This window comes from Lepidochelys olivacea, assembly GCF_965140295.1.
Source record: "Lepidochelys olivacea isolate rLepOli2 genome assembly, chromosome: 4".
Taxonomy (NCBI): domain Eukaryota; kingdom Metazoa; phylum Chordata; order Testudines; family Cheloniidae; genus Lepidochelys; species Lepidochelys olivacea.
In genome coordinates this window covers 50,536,255-50,562,029 of record NC_140414.1, presented here as the reverse complement: position 1 = coordinate 50,562,029, position 25,775 = coordinate 50,536,255, and the positions used below count along the sequence as shown (strand labels likewise).

General features: G+C 39.8%; 1 protein-coding gene across 1 annotated transcript in view; it reads right to left on the bottom strand.

Moving 5' to 3' along the window:
* Positions 1 to 25,775, bottom strand: part of ABHD18 (abhydrolase domain containing 18) — a 48,868-nt gene that overhangs the window by 5,654 nt on the left and 17,439 nt on the right. The window contains exons 3-10 of the mRNA XM_084626262.1: positions 19,465 to 19,549; positions 18,094 to 18,194; positions 15,806 to 15,884; positions 15,620 to 15,714; positions 13,864 to 13,881; positions 11,249 to 11,396; positions 8,464 to 8,553; positions 1,749 to 1,850 (exon numbers count right to left, since the gene is read on the bottom strand). Of these exons, the coding sequence (XP_084482388.1) occupies positions 1,749 to 1,850; positions 8,464 to 8,553; positions 11,249 to 11,396; positions 13,864 to 13,881; positions 15,620 to 15,714; positions 15,806 to 15,884; positions 18,094 to 18,194; positions 19,465 to 19,549 (718 nt within the window). The remainder of the gene's footprint in view (positions 1 to 1,748; positions 1,851 to 8,463; positions 8,554 to 11,248; positions 11,397 to 13,863; positions 13,882 to 15,619; positions 15,715 to 15,805; positions 15,885 to 18,093; positions 18,195 to 19,464; positions 19,550 to 25,775) is intronic.

Genomic DNA, 25,775 nt, shown 5'->3' with positions numbered 1-25,775 from the left:
AACTTCTCTAATTTTTTCCAATTTTGTTTCTTCTATTAAGCTTTCCCTCATATTTATGAGCATATTACAATGTTGCAGATATTACTAGAGCAGAGCTGTATCTGGACATCTGATTTATAATTCTGTATTATGCTTCCACGTTTATGTTATTTCTGTATAAAAACACTGTACTTCAGTTTCTGGGAAAAGAACTCAAGTGGTCCGCTTTTCAGAAATGTTATTCTACAAAATAGCATTGAATTTGCTAGGAAGAAGAGACTGAAAAATTAATACTAATAGTTATTTATTCAAAGACTAGAAGAAAGTCAGATACCAGTAGACAACTTATTGACCATAACTGTTGAGGCTGGGGAGAAAGCAGACATCCAAATTTCCTTTGGGAAAAGGCTATAGTCAGAGCTTGAAAAATCCATTTGCCCGTGGATACTAGGAAGTTATCCTCAAATCTGAGTTTAGTGTACATTGATAGTTTGTCAGCAAACAGCCAGCTGACAGTTCCTCTGCTGCTGTCAATACCTTAGCACTGCTGTGGTGTTGCCAGAAGAACAAGCAGAGGTCAAAGCAAGGCACCAAAGCAGTTGTGCCTCAGTTCTGAAGCAGGTACCAAAGCACTAAGAAAAGCAAACAAAGTGCAGAGCAAAGGTCTAAAACTAAGTGTCCTCACTATACCAGATATGGTTAGAAGACAAAGGGCACCCAACAATTTTTTGTTGGGATCTAGTGAAGAGCTGAAGTGATTGCCATTGAACAGTCTCCTACGCACAGCTCCGTTATTGACAATGGGTCAGGAAAGAACTAAAACATACACAGGGCAGCATTTTGGTAAAGGACAATGAGACAACCTAAAACTTCCTGGGTTATATTTTTACCCCATTGCCATTGTCATCAGGGTAGAAACCCTGCAAAACCAAAGGAGTTCTACCAATCCTACTCTAATCAGAACCAGAACAGAGAAACCTGCACAAATGGTATCTTTAGAGAATAAGGTTAGATTACTAAAACACTACAAAATTGCAATTGCAGCGCATTAAAAAGCAGTCCATAACAGTGTTCATATAGGAATAATTTTACCACACTACACCTTCACAAAAGATATTTTCTTCTTAGGGTAAAGAATAATTATTTCCTAATAAATCATATACTCACACCTGGTTATGTCTTCTTTCATTGCTGAAGTATGTATAAAAATTTCAACAAAAGAATAAGCAAGGAAACTGATTCAACAGTAAGTCACTTCTTTATTTGGCACTTCAATACACTATTCCAAACTATATGGCTAATTTTCTGGGATTTGGGAATTTGGTTTTCAGTGCTTTGATTCCCCACCCCTACAAAAACCAACGTTTCAAACAACATTCTGAAAGTTCTTAATTTTTTAAACCTTCCGGCACTCAAGAATTTTTTTTTTTTGTTAGACATGGAGATACGATAAATTAATAGATGTACTTTATGTACCTTTATTTTGAGAACTAAAGTAAACTGGTGTCTGTAATAGCTGGTCATGAACAGTAATCTGAAGAGAGTTCAACACTTATAAAAATGCATTATATGACAATAGGAGGTATTAATCTTTGCTTATTTAAAGGTTATTTCTGCATCAAATATTTATTAAATAAAAAAAGTAAGAAACCATTAATGTTAATGAATGTCTGCTGAAATTATCTAGACATGACATTATGTATTCGATCAGATTTTGTATGTAAACTATATTTTACATAAAGCTAATAGGGAAAACAAACTGTACTTACTCCACAATATTCAAGCATTTGAATGATTTCTTCTTCATAAACAGTTTGTGTATAGTACTGTTTCTCTAGCTCTCTCCAGTTCACTGCTTTGCTTAACACACCCTGAAATTACAGTGCAAATAAGAATTCCCAGAATTAAAAAAAAAAAAAAAATCCAAAGAATGTATTCTGAAGTGATCATCGAAGACCAAGGCAGTACAACTAAGGAAAGATGTAGAAAATAGCTAAATCTGTATATGTTAAAGTTAAGATTCCCAAACTTTATTCTAGCCAGTGTTGACTTAGAAGCTGTAACAAATTCCACAGGACACATCAGACAAGAACATCCATAACCATATTTCTTGTCTGAAAACTACATTTTTCATTACAAAAACATACCTCCCCCCCAAGCTCCATCCCTCACCTGTACATTAATCAGACCACTCTACAATAAGCAGGTGTGTAAAAAAGTATTAAAGTCCTTGCCATAGAGCGCTTATAATCAAAAGAGACATGGGTGTAATACAGAACTCTGAGTGGTGTAGGGCTACTATACCAGGAAGAATCATATTTACCTAACAGTAATTCTTTGAGATGTGTTGTCCATATTCATTCATATTGTTACATACATCTATACATTCAATTGTTGGTGCACATGTGCCCGAGGCATTCGAGTTCAGATTATTTTGGCCAGCAGAATCTGTTGGGACTGTGACTGCACCCTCAATATCCTCGTCCTTCCGAGCTAAGGGTGTCCCCACCATCTCTCAATTCCTTCACCACTACAGAAATCAGGTATTACAGAATTCCATAATAGTGGAGGAGGGAAGGATGTGTAACCCTCAAAGGTGAGTCTCTTATAGCACAACTTAATGCATATGGAAATAAAATGAGAAAGCCCCTGCACGGATAGTAGTTTATAAAGAGAGGTCAGACTAATAACCTAGGCTTAGACCTATCAAGTTGGAAGCAAAGTACCCTAAGTATGTCTAAGATTTGAAGTTTAGCTTCCCCTTTGTTGGAATGTGGCTTCGGAAAAGAGACAGGCAGAGGTATTACTTTGATAAGATGCAAGTCAGATACTATGTTCGTCAAGAACTTTGGGTGAGACCCCTTGCTTATTCATATAAACATTGCTGTGGTATTGTTCATCATGATCTGAATAAACTCTTAAGAATTTGGAGGAATACTGTGCACACTCGATAAATGGCGCTTAGCAGTAAGGGTACATCTGCACATTAGCTGGGAGGTGAGATTCCCAACTCGAGTAGACATGCATGCACTAGCTCTGCTTGAGCTAGCGCCTAAAAATAGTAGTGTGACTGCAATAGCACAGGCAATGTCTTCAGCTAGCCACCTGAGTATGTATCCAGGAGGTTGGCTTGGATTGTAGTTGGGTGGTTATTTTTAGGAGCAGAGCTAGTGCAGATGTCTACCCAAGCTGGGAATTACATATCTCAGCTGCTGTGTAGATGTACCCACAAGCCTAATGTTTGAAGATTGTCTAAGTAGGCTCTTCACCCAATAAGCATCTGTCGAAGTTTCTAATGGCAATGGTGGAGAGAAGGGCACTCCCTTACAAATTTGTACAAGGTCCTTCCACCAAGTTCATGACAAGACTTCTGGGAGGACCTATACCCTCACATATAGGTGATATCTGTTGGGTTGATATACAGACTTTAGCCACTCTTCACCAAATGTGAAGTCAGGCATACTGAGTTACGTCTAAGCAGGTCACCGTGTGTCCTAGAAGTCTGAGGTAAATTTCACAGATATCAGAGAATGAACTTGTAGGTGGTTAACAAGATCTGCTATGGCTTGCAATCCTTCTGGGGCAGATGGGCCATTGCTGTAGTGGAATCCAGAACTGCCCCTATAAATTCTGTTTTTCAAATAGGAACTAGCACTGATTTCTCTTCAATTACCTTGAGCCCTAGAGAAGTAAAAAGTTGTAGAATATGCAGCAGAGCTGACTGAAAAAACAAAATTTATTTCTGTGAAAATTTGAGTTTTCAGAAATATTTTTCATCCCAAAATGGAATGAAAACCAAAAGTGCAAATTATGAAAAATGGAAATCCTGCAATACTGTGTTTCAGAAGCAATAAAGTGTGGTATTTCCCAAAGTGTGCTCCCCTTGATCCCCAGTTGCCAACCTGGTAGGCTGCCACAGAGCCAAAGACCCTGGAAGACCTGACAGCCGCTGACTGAAACTAAAATGATGGTCAGTTTCACAGCTGCACAACACTGAATAGCAGCATGAATCTGACAAGACTCTTATTAGCTTGACAACAAAAGTCTAGTAAATTTCACGACTGCTATTCAGTGACGGGCAGATCAATCTGACAAAAAAATGTTAATTCCAGTCCCAGTCCAGTTTCCAAAGTTCCCAATTTCCTGGCAGCCAGCACTTCTGGGAATCCTGGGAGCCCAGGGCCCTTCTCAGCCATCTTAGAGGGATGAAGGGGAGCCAGGAAGCCCTGGAAGTGCTGGCCCTGTCTGTAGTCTGTGAGAAGGTCATTAAAATTGAAACTTTTGCTGGAATGGTTCAATTGACAAGTCTGCACATTCCAAAGAAAAACGTTTCATCAGAATTTTCCAGACCACTTCTTGTCTGCTGTGTGAAATTGGTCACCTATTGTAGAGCATTCACATGAATGAGCCAATCATCTAAGTATGGGTAACTCTGAACTCCTTGTCTTCTCAGGTAAACTGCCACTACCTCTACACATTTTATAAATACCCATGGTATTGTCAACAGATCAAATGGCAGGATTCTGCATTGCTAGTGGGAATAGTCCATCTGGAACCTTCAGTATTTCCTGTAGGCAGGATGGACTGCCTTATGAAAATAAGTGTCTGAGTTCAAGAGTTGAATGCCAATCCTTTGAATCTATGGTTGGAATTGCTGAGGCCAGAGTTACCAACCTGATCTTCAACCTGCACGTAAAGGTGTTCAGCTGCCTCAGAAGTCCAGAATAGAGTGCCTGCCTGCTCCCTTTTTCTTAGAAATTATAAAATAATGGGAATAAACGCCCCTTGCATATATTCTTAAGGCACATCTTCCACTGCTCCAAGATTCAAAAGTGACTGAACTTCTTAAAGTAGCATACTTATGAGCAGGGTACTGGAGAAAATGCTAGGGAAATTGGATAGAGAGGGTTTGGGATTGGATGGAGTATCTAATCTCTAGTTTTTAGGGCCCAGAGGTCTGTGGTAATGGTGTATCAGGCCCCACAAAAATAAAATTAACATTTCCCAAAAGGAGGATGGATGTGTGCGCGCGCGGGGAGGACGAGGGGAATGGAAGAGGGAAAGAAAGAGATCCAATATAGGTTACACTTTTCTCCTCACGGAGAAGTCATATTTGCTGCCTTGATGAAGACAGAGCCTGGTAAGAAAAATGTAGTAGAGGTAGAAAAGTCTCTCCTTCGGGACTGCTGGCATTTTGGGGGATGTTCAGACTGTCTATAATGTGCATAATAGGACTGACTTTGTCAGGATTAACGTCTAAATTGCTTTCTTTTTCATGCAAGAGCACTAGAGATCTCAGCATCGCTCAAGAGTCCTTTTGAGAATGAAAAGGCTCATTAGTATTTGCACTGAAGAGTTTGCACCTTTCAAACAGTACAGCCTCTACTGTTACATGCATCCCCTTTAGGGATTCCAGACAACTGAAGCCAAGAGGATCTTATCAGGGCAATCAAAGTAGCCATGGAACTGGATGTCATGTATGCAGCATCGACCAGCCACTTGAAGAGATGTGTGCTACAAGTTGTTCCTCTACAACCACAGATTTCCAGGCCTCTGTTCTTCTGTGGAATTTTGTCAGCAAATTTGAAAATGGATTCCCAATTCAAGTCATCATATTTTGCCAATAAGGCCTGATAACTGGAGATTCTCATATGTTGACTTGATGAATAATTTTTACGACCAAAAAAATAAAAATTTCTAGCATTCTTTGTCTCAGGGTGTAGATTTCTGTTGACCACAGTGTCTGATTCTCTCATCAGGCACCACTACACCAACAATCCATGTACAGAGTGCATATAAAATTGTTCAAAGCCTGATGAAAGCACCTAGTAGCAGCAATCTGCTCTTTGTCAGAGCTAGGGAAGTTGGGGGTCTACCAAAGTAACCTGTTGGACTCCAATGGTCTCTTCATTTATGGGCACTGCAAGAGTTCCAGGCATGAAGGTGTGTAAGCTGTCCAGGAACTTGTGCGACTTCTCTAGACAACTTCCACTGGAATTTCCAGTGGATCTGCCATCCTGTGCAACAAGCACTGGAAAGTTTTGAAATCATAGGGGTCTGAGGTAGATATTGCAGATACCACAGCTTCATCAGGAAATATTAAGAAGAGAGGTTCTGGGATGGATTGATCATCCATTTGCAAATTTTCATCAGAACCCTGATCATCTTGTTCAGTCAGCACAGCTAGAGATGATTAATGCTCCCTTGTGTTTTGTAGTGGAAGAAGATCTAGTTCTGGGCTGAGATGAAGAAACTGGTTTTCTAGCCAGTTGTAATCCCTATTATGCCCAATTAGTTCAGGGGGTGCTGATGCACATATGAAGCAGAGGTCCATGAGGCAGTATCCTGCTGAGAGCTCCTATGCCTGGGCTAATAAAAGTGAGCCTTAGATACTCTCTCTTAGGCATATGGACCAGAATACTTAGACACCAGGAAATTTACTGGTGACTCCTTCCTGCCATTATCTGAGCTAGTGGAGAAGTGCTTCTCTTGTAAGAGTGCAGCAGTCTCAGCTGGAGTGCCAGGAGCACATTCATACTGCATCCTAATGAGTACTGTTGATGAAGTACGGGTGGCAGTACGGGTGGCACCTAATGAAGTACGGGTGGCAGCCAGTACAGAGGAGATACTAGAGCTGCAAGTCTAGTACCAAAGAAACCACAAGGTCCATTGACATAAGGATTCGGTACCAAGTAAGTGAACACTGTAGGCAAGCGAATGGAAGGCATTGGTACCAAAGATACGTGTACCATGGTGCACGACAGCCAAGGCATCGGTACCAGGTTATTTCTGCCTAACTGAAGAAGCCAGTACTGGGGCATGGTGACCAATGTCCAAGTGGATGTCAGAGGATGCCTTTTCATGCCTAGAACTACCCCTCCCAAAGGCAACCAGTGTGATTTCTGACTTCGCGGTAGGACCCAGTGAAAGAGAGACCCAGATCTCTTCTCCTGAAAACCCTTGGTGCTCCTGTCTCCCCAGAACCTCTGAGGTTTTACCAGCTGAGGAGGATTAGTGAAAAGTGCTAGTTTTACACATGCAAGCACAGGAGCCACCAAGTGCACTTTTTGAGGAGCACTGCTCAGGATTTTCAGTCCCAGCCACTCCACCATCTGAAAAGGTGCCCTGGCCTCTCCAGAAGAAAGTTTCAGGTGAGATTACCTTGCCCTTTGAGAACAATTAATAAATGGTATATCTGTCTGGTACAACGCTCCCACCTAGACACAATAAGCATCGTCTTTGTCCTTCATTAAGGGGCATTACTGCCCAGCAGGAAGTGCAGTTTTTAAAGCCTGGAGATTTGTATTCAGTCCTAATGACCAGTAGAGGGAAGTGTCAAGGGACAAAGAAGAGTTTCCTCTTCTGAAAAGAAACACTAACAAAATAACTAAACCTCATCCTAATGACTAACTGCTAAGTACTTATCTATTTACAAATCAATGGACAGACCACACGAAGAAAAAAATCTGGACAGTGTAAGTTCTGATTCATAGCCACGGACAGCAAGAAGGAACTGAGGAACAGTTCAGGACGCAACACTCTTTATATGCTCAGGTGGAAGATATAAGGATTTTCAGGGCACAGGCATGGTCCCAAAGGACACTGATGCACAAAGAATCCAAACTTGAGTGCAGGGGATACAGATGCACCAGTGGAATATATATATGGACAAGCACTCCAGGTAGACTGTTCCATGTGTGGTTTTCAGGAGGAGCAGGTACTTGGCAAATATTAATTAAAATATGAGTCTAGGGGCAATGGGCAGCGTACAAGAAAGTATAAATCAAAAGTTAATTAAAGAAACAAAGGGAATAGTAAGGAGAGATGTTTAGACAGAGTTTAACGAGTGAGAAAGATAATAAGATCAGAAAGTAAAGTTTATGGAGTGCTGTGAAAGTGAGGAACTTTTAAATTTATGTGGAAGAAGGGAAGCTGTTGTAATTCAAGAAGGAGTGGTGAAGACATGTTCTCAATGGTGGTCACAGTTTGAGAACCTGTTTTAAGACACCAAGTAAGAATTTCCCTTACCAGTCAGGAACCTAGAGTTACCAGGAAGAGGAATAATTAAAAAACCACAACCCTTTCCCAGTGAAATTTCAGGGTTCTCATCAAAAGCAGCAAGTTTGTTAAGTCATATTCTACTGTGTTGCATATTACTAGGATATAAAAATATTGGGCATAAACATATTAGTTTTAAATATACTATAGAATTTGAAATATTTTCTGTAAATTTACTATTTTAAAAACTCTAAATAGTTTATAACCATTATTTTTTGCATGAGACAAAAGGCAGCTTCTAGAACTATCCGGAAGCATCATTATGGGGGAGATTTTTGAAGGCTCAGAGGACAGTTGGGCATCCAATTCCCATTTGTGCCTTTGAAAAAATCTCTCCCTTATGTTAATTTGCCCAACTCAAACCTTTGAGATTTCACATCTGTTCATATTCTATAATATTAACAAAACTAAAAATAATTTAGTTACCGTAGTAAAGACACCAGAAGCTGTAGACCAGGAAAGACAAGGAACCAATGGCAATGGTTTAGGCCAGTTTGTCACTGCTAATGAAGCCATCTGTTAAATAAAAAAAAAAAAACAAATATCAGATGATCTACTGCATTTTTTAATAAGGCATTTCAACAACATTTCTCTTTAGTCATTTTTAGAATTCTCATCTTTAAAGAATTTCTTCACACAGCAACAGATTGTCTCGTGTAGTAACAATGCTAAGCATCTTTGCAGTTATACACCTCTCCTCCACAAAATCCAGAAAGACTGATAAAGTCTATTCTCTCCAATAGTCTCTTTGATACATGTTAGCTTTGAAATCGGTTCACAGCCAAAGTAACAGTATTTCTGCTTTAGGTAAAGGAGTTTTCTTCTAATAGAACACTCATCCTAATGCAAAATGAATCAGAATTCTTCCATGAGAAGAATTTATCATTCATTTATCATCTCAACATGTCCCTCTCCTCAAGGCCTCTCAACAACCTTATAAACATATTTCAGAACAAACAAACAACTTGAAGGTGACTCACAAATAGGACTATCAAAAATTCTGCAGCTTTTGAAATAGTGTTAGGGAATTTGCATGCCACAAACAGCAAGGGCAAGAAGAGAATTGAGCATGTAAATGGACTTCTATTTTCATCTCCCTTAGAGTCCAGATAATTCCCTCTCACCTCAGAATTATCAGAGTGCACAATGAGGTAAGTTCTATTCATCACTAAATGCTGGAGCATAGATACAGCATACAGGAGGATCAGAAAAATGATTCCCCCACACCAATTGCATGGTTTTGCAAAGCTGTAGTTTAATATAATACTCTTGGGCATACTGCAGAACCATAAAGATAGCAAGAAAAAGTACTTATACACCCCACATATTTTTAATACAGAGAACTGTTAAGTGCATCTTCATTAATAAAAGAAGCAACGTAGCGAAGTGGTCAGGGAGTCCGGAGAGTATGGATTCCATCCCTGTCCTCAGTTTCCCAAAACTTTAAAATAGAGATAACAATGCTTACTTTCCTTTTTAAAGCGCTTTCTAAGGATGAAGAACACTACATACGAACTTATTGCATCGTGATGGTGTCTGGGAGCCTTCAACATGAACCAGGACCCCACTGTACCAAGTGCTATACAGACACAGAATAAAAATATGGTCCCTACCCTATAGGGTTTACAATCTCAGAGAGACAAGGTAGGTGAGGTAATATCTCTTACTGGACCAACTTCTATTGGTTAGAGAGACAAGCTTACAGAGCTCTTCTTCAGGTCTGGGAAAACTTTGGACTGGACTACACTATACAATTAGATCAATGTAAGCTGCCTTGCATCAACCTTGCTAGGGAAGTGTTTTCATGTAAATTTGGCTCCCACTGATGTAAGTGCCTCTCTCTGCTGATTTAATAACACCACCTCCCCGAGTGGCACACAGTCACGGTCAATGTGATTAGGTCGACACAATGTCAGTGTAGACACTCCATTGCTTACATAGACTGTTACTGGCCTCCAGGAGCCGTCCCACGATGCCCCACATTGACAATACAATCAATACAAACTCTCCTGGTAAGGAAGTGCACTGTCAACACAAGGAGACAAGTGTACACACACACAAGTGATTTAATAATTGTGGTGGCTTTATGCTAACCTAAGTTAGATCAACATAATTTTGTTGTGTAGACATGGTCTTACTCAGTGTCACAGATAAATACAAGATGGAACAGATTGTTTAGCATAAGTAAAAAGAAAAGGAGTACTTGTGGCACCTTAGAGACTAACCAATTTATTTGAGCATAAGCTTTCGTGAGCATCCGATGAAGTGAGCTGTAGCTCACGAAAGCTTATGCTCAAATAAATTGGTTAGTCTCTAAGGTGCCACAAAGTACTCCTTTTCTTTTTACTTACGCTAAACAATCTGTTCCATCTTGTATTTAAGTAAAAAGAAAAGGAGTACTTGTGGCACCTTAGAGACTAACAAATTTATTTGAGCATAAGCTTTCGAGAGCTACAGCTCACTTCATCGGATGCTCACGAAAGCTTATGCTCAAATAAATCGGTTAGTCTCTAAGGTGCCACAAGTACTCCTTTTCTTTTTGCGAATACAGACTAACACGGCTGCTACTCTGAAATTTAGCATAAGTAGTTAACACATATTTCAAGGGACCATTCAAGGTGAAGTGGCCCATTAATGTCCCTCCAGTCATAGGGAGGAAATAGGGGAGGGAGAAAGCAGCTGGGGAATTGTTAGTGGGTTATAGATTGTTGCAATAAGATATAAATCCAGTAACTGTATTCAGTCCATGATTTTTAGTGTCTAGCAGAATTACAAATGTAAGTTCCCAGGCTTGTCTTTTGAAAGGTTTGTACAGGTTTCCTTTGAGGATAAGGACTGTTCACCCACTGGGCCTGAGCCCTACGGTATGTCAACATTTAAATAGCTAAATTAACAGATTAAACTGCATGACAATAAAAGTTATTGAGAATTACACTACTAGATTAACCTGCAATAACCTGAACATTCATCTGTAAGGGAGTTTTATGGTATATATACACAGTGAGAATACATCTGCATATTCTCAATATGTGCATGTCATGCCTAAATATCAAGTTATGTTGCTAGTTATTCTAAACTTGTTCATTTTAAAATAATCAGCATATGAACACTGTAAACTGATAGGTTTCCCTAATTATTAACGTACATATATCATGCCAAGAAATAAAAAATAAAATAAAACAAATTGCTAACAGTAAATATAAAGGCTTACATGTCCTCCCATGGATATTCCAGTCATCCCTAGAGGTCCATAGCCCTCTCTCTCTAGCCAGTGCAAAAGAGCTGCTGATTCTAAAACAAGAGCTCCTCCCATCACAAACAGGTCAGAGACATTTTTTAAACTTGATCTTCTTTCCTCACCAGAAAAGAAAAAAGAAATAGTTTATTTTCCAATATCAGATGTGCAGTGTCTTCATTTAATCAGTCTACTTTTACTCTTAAACAGAGCCTGGTCATACTCCCAATGAAGCCAATGGCTGAATTTCTATTGAAATCAATAGGAGAAGGAGTGAGTCCAGAGTCTTCAGTAGCTTTTTACATTCAAGGCCCACATGACTTGTGTTTGTTTCTTTTTTTTTTATAATTGTTTGTGATCTAGGCCTAAATGAAGACTAGAAGTAAGCACTGTCTAAATTACTAGTGTAGAATTACGGAACACCGTATCGTCAAATAACTGAGGTATTGCAAGCATTGGAAACTCATGAGCAGTAATCTTCTGTGCTATGAAGTAACAACGGTCCTTTTTCTTTTAAATCAAACAAAGCTAAGTGATACAGTGCTAGGTATACAAGATGTCACTGGCAGAGACAACCCCATTTCCTTATTTACCTGTTGTACATCACTGAAAATTGCACACAACATGTGAAGAGCAATCAGTAAGTCAGCTTTGGAACAATCATCAGTGCCACTGTAAGACTGAAATTATAAAGTGGGAAGTTTGTCACTGCCCTGAGAAATCTGTGTAGTGTCTCCTACAATGCATTAAACATTTAAAGAAAACAAAAAAGAAAAATGGAAAGCTATTCAATTTGAACTCTCACAGTGACCAGAAGTCTAATAGTTATTTGCATATTGGGCCTCAACAGTGCAATTACTCCATGTGCTGAACACTTAAGTGAATGGAGTATGGCATACACAACAACTACAGCACTGTGCTTGGACAAAGCAGTTTATTGTAAATATTATCTTGTTTTCAATATCATGTCTCTAAGTTACATGAGGCTATAGCCCTCTTGTACCAAAATATCATTATACTTGGGATACATTTTGAGACAGAAGGACAGACTATTAGAACTGTTCTGTAAGCTAGGGGAGAAACAAGGATACCAATGGCTGTTGTGGACCAATATTTATAGGATATTTTAAACACTCCTATTGCTTAGTACTTTGTTATTAAAGGTACTTCAGTTCTCTACTATGACTGTCATGCTAATTCAATGATTTACAAGTACATTCCTTAGAATGCTACTACTGCTTTGAAGCCTTCTACCGAAATGTGCACATTTTCAGTTTGGGACAACAGAGCATTTGCCCATTATCTGCAAAATGGAAGTATTATTCTATCAAGTTGGACAGCTGAGACTAGTACACAGAATTTGCATAGTGGAGGGAAGATTTTTATACTTTTTTGTTTTTCTGAGGTGAATAGTATCCCAATAGCAGAAAACCCACTAACTATATTTCAGCATTGTACCTATTTGGTGTGTCTTATTGTGATTTTAAAAATGCCAAATGTTATCAAAACAATGATATCTTTTTTTAAAAAAAAAACAAAAAACGTAGGTGTCAAAAAGAGCACTTTCCCCAAAAAATCTGTAATTAAAAAAATCCCAATAAAGATAATGAATTAGGTTTACTAAATTATTCAGAACAATAAACTAATTATAATGCAACAACAACTATTTTGGAAGGTACTCAAGGCTATTTTTTTTTAAAACTGCTTTAACTTTCACTTCTCTCAAAGGTAAATCCTTAATTAGCTTTTATAATTAGAAGAAAATTAAATGTTTAACTCATGGAAGATGCTGATGAAGCACTACTGAAAGCAACAAGCTCTAAGAATTGTACTTTACAAACAAATTAGTTTCCTCTTCTTTTTGGAGGTAGCTAAGCAAGCAGAATAAAACCAGTCTTTTTAAACCAGTCAGCCCCATTTCATCTTTTGTAACTACTGGTCTGCAAGGAACATTTGGCAAACTAACACCTTTATTTTGCCTCAGATACAGGATCTATTGCCCTATTTATATTCTAGCACTTGCAAATACAAAGGCCAACATTTTGTTTTGTTTTGTTTTTTAAATTAGTCCCTAAGATTAGGCTTCTAAGTCCATATTTAGGCAACTGAATAAGTGACTTGATTTTCAAAGATGCTGGGTACTCTGCAACTCCCACTAGCATGAGCTTCAGGGTAACCAGCATCTCTGAAAATCAAGTCACTTATTCAGTTGCCTAACTTTAGACACTTAAATGTGGCCCAAAGACTATTTCTTCAAAGATACTCAATATTGCACAGAATTTGCACAAGTGCAATGTATGAACTGGTAAAATGCACTGTTTCTTGATTGTACCCCTGCTGATGTGGTTTTTAAAAAAAGTCCATCTACTTTGGGTGGAAAGTGCGAACCTATGCATTTAAGCATCAAAATCCACATAAAGCAGTCAAGCAAAGTGTCTACAACTTCACATAAACAAGGTATAGCTGAGCCAAGTCTGCCGCTATTTATAACAAGTTATCAAGGTTTCTATGTTTTAAAGTTTCTGGTCTTCTTAAAAAACCCACTGTCTTGAGGACAGAAAATAGCTGTGAGAAGTCATCTTAATACTTACATTTGGTCCTTAGGTTTTCTGCAGCCATGTAAAGACCCAAGTTAAAGAAAATAAACAAATGTAAATACATTCATTTTGTAGGCATCACTAGATAACTTTTTATTTTAACTCTTACATTTTAAAATTGAGACTAAAATTAAAAAACCACTTATGTCAGCTGTACAGTGAGGAATTAAATTCTGTAAATTATTACCAAATTACATTGTTTTATTGGTACAAAATAAAACAAAAGTGTAGATTGTGATGAAGTCATTCATAATTTAGGACAGTGCTCTAATGAAGTAAGTAGTAAAGGAAAAAAAACAAGTGTGATAGTTTGAGTTTTCTGAGTGAAACCTGGTGTAGGCATTTGGAGGCAGTTACTGAACACTGGAAAAGAGGATGGATACAGGATGGTAGCTTTTGTCGACAGATAGAAGAAAAATAGCTAAAATGTTAGTGATAAGGCAGGTGAACATTATCAAACAGATTTGTGGTACCAACAGTTTGTATTCAACAAGTGAAGGCATGAGAAGCAAACACTTTTTTTGGGGAGGGGCAGGGTGTTGGGAGAGAGATCATTTTGTCAAAAAAAGACACCCCCTCCACCCCCCAAAAAAAGACATATTTGGCTAGTTCTCCTAGTTGGCCATGGCTAAGAGAAGTTTGTCAGCTACGTTAATGATTGGGTTACAAAGAGATCAGTATCAAACTAGTACCCCAGTAACCAAGGAGAGTGGTTTGGAAGATTTTTTGTTTGTTTTTTTTTTAAGTCCAGAAGAGTAACACCTGATGAAATAGTCAGTCTAACACATCATCTGCGTTGTATTCCATGGTTATGCACTTAGAGACACCACTATGGTTGATGTAATAAGATTATAGTAAGGAGTCACATCTCTATGACCAACAGCCATATCCTGACTTTCATAGAATCATAGAATATCAGGGTTGGAAGGGACCTCAGGAGGTCATCTAGTCCAACCCCCTGCTCAAAGCAGAACCAATCCCCAACTAAATCATCCCAGCCAGGGCTTTGTCAAGCCTGACCTTAAAAACTTTTAAGGAAGGAGATTCCACCAGCTCCCTAGGTAACGCATTCCAGTGTTTCAACACCCTCCTAGTGAAAAAGGTTTTCCTAATATCCAACCTAAACCTCCCCCACTGCAACTTGAGACCATTACTCCTTGTTCTGTCATCAGCTACCACTGAGAACAGTCTAGAGCCATCCTCTTTGGAACCCCCTTTCAGGTAGTTGAAAGCAGCTATCAAAGCAGCTTTCTACTGACCTATGACAGGGGCTCTCAACCTTTCCAGACTACTGTGCCCCTTTCAGGAGTCCGATTTGTCTTGCGTACCCCAAGGTTCACCTCACTTAAAAGCTACTTGCTTACAAAATCAGACATAAAATTACAAAAAAGAGTCACAGCACACTATTATTGAAAAATTGCATACTTTCTCATTTTTACCATACAATTATAAAATAAACCAATTGGAATATAAATATTGTACTTGCATTTCAATGTATAGAGCAGTATAAACAAGTCATTGTCTGTATGAAATTTTAGTTTGTACTGATTTCACTTGTGCTTTTTATGTAGCCTGTTGTAAAGCTAGGCTAATATCTAGATGAGTTGATGTACCCCTGGAAGACCTCTGTGTACCTCTGGTTGAAAACCACTCATCTATGTAATCTGTACCATTTTGATAAAATAATGTTATTCTGTCTTCCTCCTCTTGGTTAGCACTTTGAGACATGTTAAAGTATTTTGTTTTCAACAAAAGGATATAGTAAGGGTTTTCTAACAATAGAGAAGCCATGCAAGCCTCTTTGATCATTGGACGGGCCATTAGTGTGCGTCTTCTCCAGTAGTACTGAAGAGGAAATGTTAAAACAAGAATACAGTTAAAAGATTACTGTTAAACTTTAAAATATTAATGAGAAATAAAACTTTTATATACTTACGTGATCTCCAGTGCCTGCTAGATGAATGCACACAGGTTTGTATTTGCTGTTCCATCTCTTTGGTATTATGAACTGAAACCTATCAAAAGCACACTATTTAATATACAAGATAACATAGCAAGATATTCACACTCATGAAAGTTAAACCACCAAACTACACCCTGAAAAAATAGTTTGGTTACATGCTCAGGCAAACTGCCGTTAGTCTAGCAATATAATTTTTTCATGAATGAAATTAAGAGCACATCAAAAAGTTTTCACCTTCAGAAAGTCACAAACACCAAGAAGAAAGGGAGTTATAACCTGAAAGGTCGCGCTCCAAATGAGATTACCACTTCATTATTGTATTCTAAACTTTACTGAATAGAGAAGTGGAGCCTGAGATTAGGCAAGCGTGGCTAGATCCCCTAAGCCACACACACTTTTCTCCTTAAATGGGCGGGAACTAAAAGTGAAAATTAAAAAGGAACAATACAGTTTAAAAAAAAAAAAATACAGCCAACAAGTGTTTCTATATATAAAAAACGGTTTTCTACATCCTCTTCCCCCCCCCCCCCAAATCACTCAGTTTCTTCGGTTATTCCTTCCTTTACCCCCGCCAAGCTTTTCTCAGGCCAGCTGTAACCTACACAAGCAAACCACTTCTGTTGAGCTATTGGTTTTTCACCACAGGGGGGTGTCCTGGTGCAATAAAAATTGCTTCTTTATGGAAAAACGTTCACACACAACTAGCTAAACTAACCATATTTGAAAAGCACACAAAGTCCACTACAGTGCTGCCTTTCACACATGAAGACATTAAAACTCAAAATAACTTTTATTAATGGATTTAATTTGATGTTCTGAGTTTGAAAGAAAATCAACTTGTCTTTATCTAACCTAGTGTATTTTGGATTTTTAATAGCACCTATAACTTATCTAACCACTGCATGAGAGTATGTGGAAACTATTAGTAAATTGCATTTTCAGCTGTGGTATCAGTCAGGCCAGGAATTTTAAGTAGTGACTCCCTTTATACTCAACAACAGGGAGTAAAAGAAGACACTATGGATGCCTATTGAGCATTTTTTAAATAATGTCTTCAGAGAAGGTAAGCTGTAACAAAGATGTATTGACTGGTCACAGCTGTTGATGTCATGACTTCAAGGCCTCCTAGATTGAAGTAAATTTTTATGCCCAAAGCAAAGCTTGACAAACTTAAGACTTCTGCTAGCACGAAGTCTAGCTCTGCTAGCTAGAAGCCAGTACAAAATGATGTTCCCTACCCTAACTCCAAAGCAAGGTTCAGTGAACCTTGAGAGATGGTGAGATTATTAGTATACCACCACCACCCAACTGCTTGAGTGTGTATGCATAACAAGACTTCCTCAAGGGTACTACTACTTTGTTTGGTTTCTCAAATAGAAAACACAAACCAAATTCAATGTATGAGCTACAGTGAAGTTAACAGATTGTGTGCATACATACTTCTGATAATAAAAGTGGAATAAATTAATAAATATAGAGTGTTTCTTAGGAAAATAATCCATTTTTTTCCTTCAGTTACAGAAATGAGAAACTATTTTCTTGGATAAACTGCTAGCCTTTACAAAAATTCATATTTGCAAGGGAATTGCATTTCTCCATCTTGGACATGTGATGTGAGTTGTATATTTCACAAACAAAAAAACAAAACAAAACAAGTATTTTAAAAATAAGGAAGAGATCAGTTTCAAAACATTACTTGATGTTGTGGCAGACTGACAAAGGCCAATAAATCCAAGTCAAGGCTGTTTGTAAGTACTTTTGCTTATATATGAACCATTTCCCCCCCCTTTACAAAGGAGGTAGTTAAGAACAGATCATAGTCATATTAGAATTCTTTGGCTTTCCTGCCTCATAACTAGTTATCAATATGTAGTTATAGATGTTCCAGTAATTAAAACTTTACTAAGTGAACATGTAAAACTTTTCTAATGGGATTACATTTCCATTTTCAGAATTAAACCACATCATAGCACGTCTTGTTTTGCTAGCACCACCCCAATTTAGAATAAGCTCATCTAGAAAATAAACCATTCATCCAAAGATGGAACCATCAAATGAACTACATGCGTTTTCATTCTAACTTAAAACATCTAAATATTTTTCAACACAGATCACAGTCTGAACCATTTTTAAACAAAACTGAGTATTCTGATTGTAGCTGTAATAAAGAATGTAGTATAAGTAATTTTTATAATATAGATTTCTTTGATTTCACCTACAGAGCTAGTTTCAGAACCAAATTGTTACTTCCTTTCCCTTACCTTGCTATGATGGATTCAGTTGGCAGGATATTGGGAATGTAGTGAATCAAAGGGGAAATGAAGTGCCCATTGAGTATTTTACAGTCGGATTGCTCCTCAACCTATGGAAAGAACTGAAAGTTAAAAGTGTGTATGATCAGCACACTTTATATGGACTGAAGGCTGAACATTAATGTATGGGTTCCTAGGCTGGAATCAAATTTTAGCACAAAAATCCACAAGCAGTTTTGAAAGTATAATTTCAATCATTATAATACATGAGCATTAAAAAAAGTCTACCACGAGCCATTTCCACCTCACTTAAATAAAAATCAGCTGTTATAACAAAATTCAGTTTTTAATGCACTAAAAGCCTAAATAGGGATTGAGTTGTTGTTTTTGTTTGGACACACCTGTGTTTTCTCCCATGCCACCCCAAAGGATGGGAAAACTTCACAATAAAATCTGTACAGCTAATTGCTCTATCCTAATAAATCCCTTCTTACAACTCACCTCTGCAATGATGTAAAAACCTGTCTGCTGATGATGGACAGACAGATGACTAACTGTAACAACTTCTCACCTTCCCATTCCTTTCTTCCTTACTAACTCCAACAGTCCTGACATTCTCCTCATACTACCTCTACTCTCAATGAAAAATACCAAAATATCTGGTTTACCGAACTATGCCAGTCACCATTTTCATTTGCTTGTATGTTACTCCTCTCTCCCAGCCCTTTGTTTATACCTTTTGGATTTTATAATCTCAGGGACAGAATTGTCCCTTATATACGTCTGTGTCACACCCAGCACAATGGGCCCTTAAATCCTCACTGGAGCATTTGGGCGCTACTATAAGTGCTTCTTTAATAATACTGAATGCAGATATGCAATTTCTCACGACGTTAATTACTACATATCTAGTTACATGAAAAGCATGCTTTCTTCTTTTTCCCAGTGGAATCCTATAATCTCCAACCACCTCTACACCCTCCCCTATATATTTACTCCTTTCTTTAATATTTCAGTGGTCTTTTCACCGACGGACAGCTTGGTGCATCCCTCTGGAATCTTTCAATGCCACTTCTCAGTCAGATAGAGGAACTACTAGCGCAAACTACATACTCCCCCCGCAAATGCTTACCACGTTTCTTCTGCCACTGTGATGGCCCAAGATCATGCTCTGAATTCTGATCTCAAATCAGTAACACATGCTGTACTGACATTAGGCTGAGCCAAATCATCAGTAAAACCTATAATTCACATTGCACTAAACCTAACTTCTTTCCTCTCCAGTACAGAGAGCTTACTAAAGACTTAATTTCACTTCACTCATATATAATATGTGGGAACATAATTTTAGTTACAGTTACATTTTTTGCTATTGAATACCTTGTCAATGAACACTGGATAATCTCTTGGAACCAGCTTCTGGCATTTCTCCCGGTTTCCAATAATCTTTCTGAATTCAAATATTCTGTTAAAAAGCAAGATACAGAACAGAGTCAAGTCTTTTTTACCTGAGTATTTCTTTACATCAAAATCAGAATTCATGCTTTTATCTGAATTTGTACATCTTTCCTGTATGAAAGAGGTTAAACTAAAGGAGAGACAAAGGCCAGGAAGTTATTTAATTTGAAATCAACTTCTCATTTCTGAGTATACCAGCCTAGTGAGAGCTGTATCAGTTTGGCTTTTGCAGAAAAGGAATAGCTAGAATTGTTTTACTACATTGCTTCGTTTTGCCTATTTTTAAAAAACATTATTTTATACCTTTTTTTATGAAGATTTAACTTCCAAATTCAGCCTAGGTCAGATTAAGGCATAAACATTATAGGGCCAGGCCTAGAATACTAGCTCCTGAAGTCATGTGATTACACCAGACTCTCACCATTCATTTTAAGAAAAATTAAGTTTAGTCCTCATTGTTGCAAAGAAATACTTGAAAGTGTGGCCCGAGTAATTGATACAGCGACACCTACCTGAATCTGCAGATCACTTGAAACAATAGATCTGAGCAGGGTTAACTGCCACATCCATCTCAATAGGGTGTTACCTGCAAGACCTATGGCTCTAGAGGACCGTGTCCAATATTGCCTCAGAAGAAAAGTGAAATGGTGGGTCCGCCCACCACAGCAAATTAGCCCAGGACCCAGGGTGTAATGCTGGATATGTCTGCTCAGCAACTAGACACCGGCAGCTGGCCAGTGTTAGCTGACACGGGTTCACAGGCTGCAAGGCTGTTTCATTGCTATGTAGACTTCCAGGCTCAGGCTAGAGCCTGGGATCTAGGACTCTGCAGGGTGGGATAGTCCCAGAGGTTGGGCTCCAGCCCAAGCCTGGAAGTCTACACAGCAATGAAACAGCCCTGTAACCTGAGCCTGAGTCAGCTGGCATGGGCCAGCCACACGGTTTTCTATGCTGTGTAGACATACCCACTGAGGCCTCACTCCTGCCTCTTCAGAGTGAGGGAGAGGGGACCACTGCTGCCAAGGAAGACAGGGGACAAACATATAGGGGCCTATGCTGCTGCCTTTGTCTTGCTTGGAGAGGAGGCAGGCCATCTTCTTGCTGCTACTTGGTAGGGTACAGGGCCTTAGCACAAGGCAAGGGTGTGGGGACAGAGCCTTAATTCAATCCCAAATATGGGGAAAATGGCACTTATGTGATCCCCTATAGGGAAGCCAACTACAGAACACTGTTAAAGTGACACCTGCAGTATGGAATAAAGCTTAGTAAAGTAAGTTAACGTTAGCTAAGCCTACTACATAGGAACTAGATCTTGCACTGGCAGGGGGAAAGTGGGCTAACATTTTTTCCAGCAATAGCTTATGACCTTTGCTAGGACATAATATAAGAATAAGAGCTGGCAATAAATCAACTGGCATGCAAAGTATCAGTGTCTCTAAAAGAGAACATTGGCGAGTGGCTCTCTCTCAACCTCTTTGTATTTTCTGTAGTTTTTCCTGTACCTTTGCTCAGGAAGAAAATTCCAGTAGATGTCAGGGTCAGAACTACAGTCATAATTATAGGTACATTTGCACCTGCGATATATATCAAACGACACTTACTTTCCTAGTTTTACATACGTTATTATACACATGGAATACGCTGACTTCCCCCCCAGTATATCCTGCAATCTAACCAATTTCTACTCCACAACATAGTATTTTTATCTAGTTGGTATGTTTGTATCCCTATTATACAGAAATGTGAATTATAACAAATGCTACAGTTAGTTATAAAATGGCTTCCATTTTAACCCATTATTTCAGATACATGTAACAGCTTTCTGGAAAATATTCACATGCCTTTGCTTGACTCTACTGATTTTCTGGGCGCATTAGTGGTTGAGAGATAATTCCCCCAAATGTTACAATATCTCTGGTGCAGCTCATCCAGATTACCCTTTGGAATTTTATTTTGAACATATTTAGAAAATACCATTCTGTTTTTCTATAGTCACAAAGCAAATAAATTAATCTTCATCAAATGCTTCCCCTTCCCATTCATCCAAATTAAAATGAGTCTGATCCTCAAAAGGATGACCTTTTCTAATAATAGAATGTTACATGTAACAAACAGCTCTGAAGTTATCCCCTATTCTATTTTCAATAGACATAGACAGGGTTGAATGGAAGTTATGAAGTCAGTTGGTATTGGGCCAAAATTCTCAAGTGACTTGCCATACAACAGATCAACAGCCAAAATTAGCATTAACCATGAAACCCTGTCCCAAGGACTTTGTAGGACGAGAATGGGGATTCTTCCTACTAGTTTAGTTTAGCAGCACAAATTATGAGCACTTTATACAACAAGGAACTAAAGGAGCATGGTTGAGGTTGGAAATTCCCAGGATACCTTTAAATTACGTGCGGATGAGATTGTTTTTAGATACCAATACTAATTAGTGCAGAATATGCCACACCAAATTCAGTCATTTAGTCCTATGGAGTTTTACCAGGGTTAATCTGGCCCATAATCTTTAAACTGTGAATGCTTTTTCACTCTGTGAAAAAAGTCAGTCAATATAACTCCACCTCAATGCTCACAAAAAGGTCAAAAATGGACAATATTCATTTTATAGTCCTCAGAAAGTATAGTTCTAAAGTTTCAACCTCTGTTATAAAAATACCGTAAATTAACAACATTGGGGGAAAAAAATCTTCGAAGTGGAATTTACTTTAAACCATTTATGCTGTCTGTTCTTTGTGTTTCTGTGAACCTGAACAGACTAGTAAAGTTTCTGGTTTTCATATATTAGTACAATGCTACAAGATTTAGATAGCAAACGTTGCATAAGAATGTTTAAGTCCAAACAAAATACTGTTTTCTCCGAATATATTTTTAATTAAAGATCACATCTGTTTAAGGGTTTGGGTTTTTTTTTTAACCTTAAAAGAAGTAACTATTTACTTACTCTACAGTAACTTAATTCTTCGAGATGTATTCTCCACATGTACTCCACTTTTGGCAAGAATGGGCCCAAATACATTAAATAAGAATCTTTTTGACATCAGTGTCTTCTTGGGCTGCGCCTTGTGGAGGCAGAGGGCATAAAGGATGGGCCCTATAAAAGGGCTGCCGGGCCAGAGGGCTGCCAATTTCTCTCCAGCTTTGGAGAGGGAAAGACTGGCTGCCTGCAAGCAGAAAGGGGTACCTTGGACAGAGTAGTGGTGGGAAGAGCAGGAGGAGCTGAGGAGCTCCAGCCTGGCGAACTCCCCAGCTGAGGCTTTGCTTCCAAGGCCTGAGGAGGTACTGGGGCTGTGGGGAAGCAGCCAGGGAAGGAAGAGGCAGCCGGTCCAACCTCCTTGCCGATGATGAGTGGCCACTTCAGACTGCAGTTTGCCCAAGAGACAGGGCTAGATGAAGACTGGCAATGTTGCGTCACTGAGGCGAGGTGGGATTAGGGAATTGAAGTTCCCCAGGAAAGAGAGGACCCCTCCGTCTGGGAGCACTACTGTGGGGCAGTACCCCAGAGAAGGGGCACCACGGCTCATGAGGCCTACACTGACACCAGTGGTAAGACAAGTAGCAACAGCAGGAGAGACACAGCCCAACAGAAGGCGCTCTAGAGATGGAAAAGCTAATTCCTGAGGTAACCAGCAGGAGGTGCCATGGCAGCGAGTGCACACCATGCTACAGTGCAACTGATTGTTCCTTTCTGTGTGCAATACTTTGCATTTGTCCTTATTGAATTTCATCCTGTTTACTTCAGATCACTTCTCCAGATTGTCCAGATTATTTTGAATTTTAAACCTAAGCTCCAACACACTTGCAACCCCTCCCATCTTGGTATCATCCACAAACTTTACAAGTGCACTCTCTATGCCATAACTGATCCCTGTGGGACCCCACTCAATATCCCCTTACAGCTTGACTGTGAGCCACAGACAACTACTCTCTGGGAATGGTTTTCCAATCTGTTAAAGAAATTGGAAGTATGCACCCACCTTATAGTAGCTCCATCTAGGGTGTATTTCCCTAGTTTGTTTATGAGAGGATACGAGACAGTATCAAAAGCCTTACCAAAGTCAAGATATACCTCATCTACTGTTTCCCCCCTATCCACAAGGCTTGCTACCCTCTCAAGAGACATCAGCCAGCCAGCATCCAGGCTGAGAGAGGGATGCCGGATCCAAGCACAGGACTTGTCTCCCTGATTGTGCATTCATGTTTGGGTGTGTTAGGAGCATGATCATGGACCATGATGACAGGTGCATGCAGTTCGAGTACCAAAACTGTACAGGCCACGCTGAGGCTTTCATCATTATAGCTGCATCCTGTATGATCTTCCTGAGAACTCTCAGCATCTGGGGAATTGGCAACGGTAGTAAGCAAGCACACAAGAGCCCTGGTGGCCATGGGCTCAGTAGGGTGTCCAGGGAGCCAGCACAGGTTCCTCCTCTGGAGCAGAATCTGCAGCACTCCTTGACCTGTTCACATCCAATCAGAACCAATTTTGGGAATCACCACCTGTGAAAGATGTCTTGCTGAATGCTGTCTTGGACAGCTATTGAATAGTTGCTTAGAGTATTGTCCACCCGGTGAGATGGTCCACCACGAGGTTTCATAGCCTGGGAAGGTGGAGGGCTAGTGGTAAAATGGTGGCTGATGCACCACTACCAAAGGTGGATTGTCTCTTGGCACAGGGGAAACAAACCAGCACCTTCTTGCTTGTTGCTATAGGACATGTCTGTAAGCACCTGTACTATGGCATCTCAAAACACCAAGAGAAAGACTTATGTATGCTAGCCAAATGGTTCTCAACTCCAGGGTATTTATATGACAGCTCACTTCCTGAGGGGCGCCAGAGGCACTGGGTCCGGAGGTGTGAGACGTTGCCCTCTGGCGTTATCTGGACCGGTGATCTGCTAGGTCACTCCAATCTTTGACTCTGGGAGCCAGTCTTACCCTGCTCTGCTGTGAGAGCCCCCACTCCTGAACTATTCACGCATAGCCTCCAGCATGTAATCTGCTCCCAGCTACTAGCAACCGAATGACACTAGCCAATATATCTAGTCCCAGACACAACCCTAGGAACCTCCGTCTTGCAGTGCCCAGTTATGCCTGCTGGACGCTGCAAGCTTATACAAGTTTGTCAATTTAACAAAAATTGATATGTAGCAGGCTTGTTATCCCAAGGGGGAGTCTCTGACATACTTCAAACCAAACACACTACTTCAGGTAGAATAAACAAACAGATTTATTAGCTATAAAGACAGATTTTAGGTGATTATAAGTAAAAGCATAACAAGTCAGATTTGATCAAATGAAATAAAAGCAAAACACATTCTAAGCTGATTTTAACACTTTCAATGTCCTTACAAACTTAGGGCTTGGCTACACTTGCGAGTTAAAGTGCATTAAAGGAGCCCCGGGCGCACTAGCTCACTACCCATCCACACTGGCAAGGCACGTAGAGTGCTCTGACTCCGCGGCTAGAGCACTCATAGTACTCCATCTCGGTGAGTGGAATAACGTTTTGTGCACCCCAGCTGGAGCGCCGCGATGCCAGTGTTGGATGCCCTGGTCTGTTAGTGTGCTCTGATTGGCCTTCAGAAGTGTCCCATAATGCCTGTTCTAGCCACTCTTGTCATCACTTTGAACACTACTGCCCTGCCCTCAGGTGACCAACTGTCAGACCCACCCTTTAAATTCTCTGGGAATTTTGAAAATCCCCTTCCTGTTTGCTCAGCCAGGCGTGGAGTGCTCTCAGCAAATCTTTTCAGGTGATCATGCCTCCACGCGCCAAGCGATCCCCAGTATGGAGCAATGGCGAGGTGCTGGATCTCATCAGTGTTTGGGGGGACGAAGCTGTCCAATCCCAGCTGCGCTCCAGCTGTAGGAATTACAATACCTTTGGGCAGATATAAAGAAAAGGGGCCATGACCGGGACGCACTGCAGTGCAGGGTTAAAGTGAAGGAGCTGCGGAATGCCTACCGCAAAGCCCATGAGGCAAACAGCCGCTCTGGTGCTGCCCCTGTGACCTGCCGTTTCTACGAAGAGCTGGACGTGATACTTGGGGCCGACCCCACCTCCACTCCGAGTACCACCATGGACACTTCAGAGACCAGTTCAGCAAGGCAGGAGGAAGAGCAGCAAAGCAGGAGTGAGGGTGTTGAGGTGGAGAAAGACACCCCAGAATCCCTAGATGCATGCAGCCAGGAGCTGTTCTCAAGTTAGGAGGAAAATAGCCAGT